A 6,991-nucleotide genomic window follows, 5' to 3' on the forward strand; every position below is an offset into this window, starting at 1 on the left:
TGTCTCAAGATACTTTCTAAAATCTTCTCATCGATTGTGAAGGTGTTAACAGGTTCAATTTTACTACACGTCGCAAAAAGCTACCTCGTCAGTAGCCGATTATCATTCGCGGGACAGTGACTTCTCGATAATGTACACTGCGATCGAATTCTACAACGCCAGCTTTAACCGGCTTAAGCTTTCCAGTCGGCTGATCGGTGCGGGCTTGTGGGAAAAGCAGGAAGGCATATTATGGGGTCGGGTCGCGAGCGTGATGCAGATAGTGTTGTTTTTGACTTTGCATGCTTGGACGGGCTACAAGTATCGCTATGATGCGCTACAGATGCTCGAGACGCAATCGCTCATCTGTACCGGTGCCGCGTTGATGATCAAGTACTTTACGATGATTCGGAATCCGGCTCCGGTCCGTGAGCTTTCAGGCAATATTGAAACGCAGATGTACACCAAGTATCAGGAGATGAGCCCCGAGTATCCAGTGGTGCTGAAGTATGGACGGGTATTGTACATTGCTGGGCACATCATGATCGGAGGATACTTTGGTTCGTTGTTTATCATATGGATCAATCCGCTGATCATGTATTTTAAAGAAGGTCGTGTGATGTTGCTGTTTTTCTGCGAAATTCCGTACGTCGATTGGACGGTGATGAAAGGCTACTGGACTACGGTTATATTGCAGCTTTTCTTCTACATCACCGGAACGTGCGGATTGATTTTGGTCGATTATTTGTGCGCATATTTCACGATCAACGGGTCACTGTACGTGGACATTTTGCGCTTTCATCTAGACGAACTCAGCGAGCTGCTAGCTAGTCCGGGTTATCAGACGCGCAACTCGCCGGAAATTATGGCGAAGGTGAGCCGCAAATGGAGAATGTGTCTCGTGGAGCATCAACGCATCGTAGAGTGAGTGGAAAGTGTGTTGTTTAAAATGTATGGCTCGATTACGATCACGTTTCACCGATGTTTCAGATATTATGATAATTTTTCCGACCTGTGGAGTATGATTAACCTAGCACAAGTGGGTTGCAGTGTGTTTGGGATCTGCATCAATATGCTGATTATTTTTCTGGTAATGTACATCGTAAGAGCAGAAGTATACCATAATTCGAGATTCTTGTTACTTTTCTTACAGACCGATTGGTATGCGGCGTATGCAATTTTGTTTGCACTGTTCATAGACTTGTCGGTACATTTTGTGCTAGGGGCTATCATCGAGAGAAAGGTCGGCTAGGGGCTATCATCGAGAGCACCTTGCACTAACAGTGCAAAGTACCTGTAGTTTTGTTTTTCCAAATACCTTGATTTATTCACAAATGCGTACTTTATCCCTCCAGGTTGACGATCTGCATATTAGTTTGATGCATTTCCCTTGGTATTTGATGGACGATAGGCGACAGAAAGAATACAAGCTGCTACTATTACGTGCGCAACAACCATCTGGAATGTCTATTGCTGGTCTCACGCCAGTTAATTATGAAACCTACACTCAGGTGCGATAGCTAAAGTTATTTTAGGTATTCAAACGTGTAACGACTACTTTTTCACTAACCTTTTGCAGATCATGAAAATGTTGTACCAACTGTTTGCTCTCGCTATGAATTTCTTAAAGTAGATCAGACTACATAACCAGTGGCTGGAATTTGATACCACATTTGCAAACGAAATATATCAGCACGTTGGTAATGAAGTACACCACACGCAGTAGCATCGTCCGCTGGCATTTTTCCCAGCATAGTGACAAATAGGCTTTACGCTATATCATTCGAAATTTTAATTGCACAAATTATTGCTTAGGCTCCGCTCTGGCAGGTATCGAACAAAGACAACAAAAGCTAACTCGTTGTTGTCCTGCGGAACTTCGATACGATATTGTACCATATGAACGAAATGCAACAAGTTTTGTGTAATTGATAACATAAACATTCAATTCTACAATATTAGTTTTAATATATTTTTCTTTGGCGTACCGACCAATGCTGTCATGCATTCCTACACAGTCTTTCGAGATGTGTTGAGTACCAACGCAGCAGGATAGTCAGCCCTACATATGACGACACGGTCCATTCAGGACTTGAACCTATGACGGGCATGTTGTTAAGTCGTAATAGTATACATAGAGGCTGGAAAACTTACAAAACATTAACAAATTGATTTTTTTTATTCGTTGATAGGTTTGTGCGTACGAAAGTGTCTGACTGCGCCCGTCGATGTGATTCTACACGTCGGTTTTCGTTAATGTTTGATGGTTCGATGGTTGACAGAGCAATTTCCTAGTGCGCTAACGTTCGATGAAATGCTTAAAAAATTCATACGCCCACACATGGCGCGAAAGTATTCACCGTAAATTGATTGATTTTGTTTGGGATTTTTATGGAATATTACCGAATGTCATTGATTTTTAGCTTCATAACACGACGCCATTTGGTGAAATGTTGTACGGTAAGTTTTCTCGGAAAGATTTTCAGACGAATTGACAAAATCAAAACGGATATAAAATAATACGTTTTAATTAGAAGTCATTTTCATAAGCAAAGGCGTGAACAGTTTAAAAAAAATAGAAAAATCTGATTGTTTTACTAATGAATTGTTTTACTAATGTTGGCGCAGCAATATCATAGATGCAGGCCTAAGGTATGTGGCGAAGATGTGGCGAAACTATATCGCGCATACATAATTAATAAAGTAAATTAACTGTTGAATCACAAGCTCACCTATAGTGAAACATTGCAATATACAGTTAGTTTTGCTTTGAACAGAGAATCAGTAAGATCGTAAAACTTTGTGAAATATAAAATTTATGCATAAAAAATTGTATATTGTACAAATTTGACACCAGGATATTTCGTCCGATACCAATGGCAACCGTTGAAAGTTTTCGGCAGCTATTACAACCACTAATCTTCTACTCTAAGGGTGTAGGAGTAGAAATATGGACTGCTCCTGGAAAATTTGTACCAGCATCTTACTATCTTTCGTTACATGTGGCCATATACTTCTCTAGCACGGTATTCACTTTGATTAAGTATAGCGACGATACGTTGCACATGATGAAGGCTCTAATTACGCTGGGCACTTGTGTACAGGTATAGTTCGGATGCGTTTGAACTCGAAGATAAGCTCAGTTGTTACTTTTGTCTTTCAGCTGTACGTCAAGTTCATCATCGGACATAAGAAGGCAAGTGAGCTCAAGTTACTTAGCGATAACATTGAGCAGGCTATCCTGCAGCGCTATGAAAATGGAAAAGCAGAGGAAATTGCCGTACTGCAACGTACTGGCCGTATACTTTGGTTTATTTTTCGTTTCATGCGCACATCGGTTAGTAGCGCTGCATTTGGATTCTTTTTATATCCAGTTATTGCTTACTATACGACCGGGGAACTGATGCCTTTGTTCATGATCGAGCTTCCCTATTACGGTTGGACAACTACCATAGGACTAGCGATGAACATGTTTTGTCAAGCGAATATATTGGTGATTGGAACGATGGGAGCTATAATGTCCGACTTTATATTCTTCATGTACGCGATGTATGCAATGACATGCATTGATATTTTTATTGTGCACCTATGTGAGCTAGAGACGCTGCTAAAAGAGATTCATATTCATGAAAAGGACTGTGCAAAACAAACATCAATAATGCGGCAAAAATGGATTCAGTGCATGCAAGATCACCAACAAGCTACTAGGTGCGTTTGTATGGACCTTTCATACGAATCTCTGATGTTGTTTCAGCTTATATTTTTAAACATTTTTCTATGAAGCTTTCTAAATACGACTGAAGACATTTTCGGAATAACGTGTTTAGCACAAGTGCTTATGGGAATATTCACGGTCTGTGATGGAATGCTACTGGTAGCTTTGGTAAGTTGAAGCTAGCGACGATACAAACTTGGTTCTTTAACAATTAAAAAATGTTTTTTCTTAGACATTTTGGTTTCCTACCTATTGTTTTCTGTTGGTGATGTTTGTCGAGCTTTCAATTTACTTTGTGATTGGACATTTTGTAGAACTGAAGGTACAACTATAGGTTGTGGGACGATAAGAGTGTCACAAGATTGATAAGATTTCTGTCTACGTAGATCGATGAAATGTACAACAGTATCATCTCGATGCCGTGGTATAAACTACCAGTGGAGGAACAGAAGGAATTCGCCTTTCTGATGTGCAGACAGCAACGTCCCATGATGTTAACAGCTTATGGGTTTCTCACCATGAACTTCGAGTCATACATGAGTGTAATGTTTTATATTGTTTTAATTCAAATGGATGAATATAGTAGTTGTTACTTTGCAGGTATTGAAGGGTCTGTATCAATTTTTTGTGATGATCATGCAGTACGTTGAATAAAGAAGACACCAGTATGATCATTCTGCTGCGCTACAATACATCAATTACATTTTAGTATTTTGTTTTTTTCCGCAAAGAGTTCGCGTTAGATTGAATAAAAGAGTGAAAAAGTTCTTGAGAAAGGCCTAATTGATTAATTCGTAACATATTGGGAAATCGGGAGAGGATGATGAGGATTTGAAATAACACTTCTCAATGAGGGTACCCGCGTAAAATCCGTAAAAGTTCATCATCTAAATACATAATCCTTGAACCGGCTGAAGAGCTGGAGCCAGAAATGGTTATCAAGGAGAACACAGCCTTCGGCGGAAATCTGTAAAAGTGAGAGAAACACTGGAACACGAGATACCTGCGTGTCTGAAACAAGTGAATTGAAGCTCTCTTTCTCTATCTCTCTTTCTCTTTCTCTATCTCTCTCTTCATCTATCTCTCTCCCCTTCTCTCTCTCTCTCTCTCTCTGTATCTCTTTCTCTCTCTCTCTCTTTTGTTGGTTTGCTCACGATAGAGCACATCGTTGTGATATGGACTGGTCAACAAGCTTGGTTCCTGGCTGCAGTCTCTAGTCTATGTAGATACCAGATCTTCGACAGGTCTCGCTTCACCTGATCCAGCCATCGAACTCGCTGTGCTCCCCTGTACCTCATGCCGAACGGGGGTCGCTGTCGAACACCTTCTTGATGGGGGATGAGTCCGGCATCCTCATGACATGCCTCAGCCATCATATCCTGCCAGCCTTCACCATCGTTGGGATGCTCAGTTCGCCGTAAAGCTCAGCAAGCTCGTGGTTCATCCTTCTCCTAAAAACTTCATGATTGAACTTACTGCCGAAGGTAGTCCGGAGGATGCGTCGATCAAACACGCGTCCAAGATTCGTGTCCATATAGGACCACCGGGCGAATCAATGTGCGATGTATCTCACATTTCGTGCGGGCTCGAAGTCTTCTGGATCTCAGCAGTCGATGAAGCCCATAGTATGCACGATTCCCCTGCACAATGCGTCACCGGATTTCGCTGCTGATGTCGTTGTCCCAAGTAACGACCGTCCCGAGATAGCAAAACTCTTTTACCACCTCGAGACTGTCCCCGTCAATTAATACACTGCTTCTCAGATGGGCTGAGTCACCGGCAAGCAAGTACTTCGTCTTCGTCGCATTGATTCTCAATCCAATTCTTGCTGCTTCGCGTTTGAGTTGGGTGTGCGCCTCACACACCTTCGCTGTTATCCTGCCGATGATGTCGATGTCATCTGCGAAGCAAAGAAATTTGAGAGATTGATAGAGGATCGTGCCACGGATGTCGTGGTCTAACCCCGCGCCTCGAATGACACCTTCCAGAGCGATGTTAAAGAGCAGACAGGAGAGTACGTCAACTTGCTTCAGACCCCTGTGAGATTCGAACGATTCCGACGTCAAGTTCGACACTCTCACCTTGCATTGAACCCTGTTCATAGAGGTCTCTAACAGCCGGATCAACTTCCCAGGAAAGTGGTGCCGCTGCATGATGTTCCATAGCTCATTCCGGTCTATGATGTCGTGGATCACGTGGAAGTCGATGAACAGGCGGCGCGTAGGGAACTGGCGCTCTCGGCACTTCTGGAGGATCTGCCGTAGAGTGAAAATCTAATCAGTGGTGGATTTTCCATCAACAAACCCAGCTTGGTAGCTGCCGACGAAATTTGTAGCTCGGGGCGCAAGTCTGCAGAACAGGATCTGGGACAGGATCTTGTAGGTGGCATTGGGGACTGTGACGGATCGAATGTTATCCAGCCTGTCACCCTTTTTGTAGACTGGATGAAGGACACCCAGCTTCCACTCCTCCGGTAGTTCCTCTTGCTACCAGACTTTCACGACTAACTAATGCATTACTAGGGGTAAGAAATCTTTAGTTCTACTGCAGTGCTGATGGCTCATTCCACCATAGACCAGTAGTCTGCGAGGGGCATCGCTGCGATATTTTTATTGGCCAGAAGTGCTTCCCCGAGCGCTGTTGCGTATCCCACCGCCACATCAGCACACTTCAACCGGTCTGACTTCGTTAATTTCGCTGCCGACCTCGGAGAATTTCTGGCGTAGCTTTACTATGGCCAGGAAATGGTCCGAGTCGACGTTTGTGCCTCTATACGTTTTGACGACGATAATTTCCGAGAAGTGCCTTCCGTCAATCATAACGTGATTGATTTGGGACTTTGAATCACCTCAAGTCTCCATGTGTAGCTAAGGCGGCGATACTGGAAGAAGGTGCTGCGAATGCTCATGTGCTTCGAGGCGGTAAAGTTTATGAGCCTGAGGATTTTATTGTTAATCAACTGGTGGACGCTGAAACTTCCGATCGTTGGTTTATATGCCTCCTCCTGTCCGACCTTTAAGGTAAGGTACCTTTAAGCATTAAGGTCTCTGATGACGTTCTTGGGCAGCGTTTATTTAATTATTATTTATTATTTATTATCACCGACTATTAGTATTTATTATTTATTATTTATTATTTATTATTTATTATTTATTATTTATTATTTATTATTTATTATTTATTATTTATTATTTATTATTTATTATTTATTATTTATTATTTATTATTTATTATTTATTATTTATTATTTATTATTTATTATTTATTATTTATTATTTATTATTTATTATTTATTAT

At 41.7% G+C, this 6,991-nt stretch overlaps 2 protein-coding genes across 3 annotated transcripts; both read left to right on the top strand.

Annotated features, from left to right (window-relative positions):
- Positions 1–92: 92 nt before the first annotated feature.
- LOC120959850 (uncharacterized) lies at positions 93–1,935 on the top strand. Its single transcript, XM_040383538.2, has 5 exons — positions 93–903; positions 970–1,069; positions 1,133–1,222; positions 1,335–1,490; positions 1,559–1,935. The coding sequence occupies exons 1-5, from the start codon at positions 131–133 to the stop codon at positions 1,610–1,612; spliced, it is 1,173 nt and encodes a 390-aa protein (XP_040239472.2). The 5' UTR covers positions 93–130; the 3' UTR covers positions 1,613–1,935.
- Positions 1,936–2,668: 733 nt separating this feature from the next.
- On the top strand, positions 2,669–4,392 carry LOC120959983 (putative odorant receptor 83c). 2 transcript variants are annotated; one of them, XM_049608473.1, is made up of 6 exons: positions 2,669–3,083; positions 3,143–3,687; positions 3,763–3,862; positions 3,927–4,016; positions 4,081–4,236; positions 4,295–4,392. In XM_049608473.1, the coding sequence occupies exons 1-6, from the start codon at positions 2,856–2,858 to the stop codon at positions 4,346–4,348; spliced, it is 1,173 nt and encodes a 390-aa protein (XP_049464430.1). In that variant the 5' UTR covers positions 2,669–2,855; the 3' UTR covers positions 4,349–4,392. The 2 variants fall into 2 exon arrangements, with proteins under 2 accessions (XP_049464430.1, XP_049464429.1); XM_049608472.1 differs by having other exon boundaries at positions 4,081–4,392.
- The last annotated feature ends 2,599 nt before the right edge of the window (positions 4,393–6,991 follow it).

Source organism: Anopheles coluzzii, chromosome 3 (assembly GCF_943734685.1).
Source record: "Anopheles coluzzii chromosome 3, AcolN3, whole genome shotgun sequence".
Lineage (NCBI taxonomy): Eukaryota > Metazoa > Arthropoda > Insecta > Diptera > Culicidae > Anopheles > Anopheles coluzzii.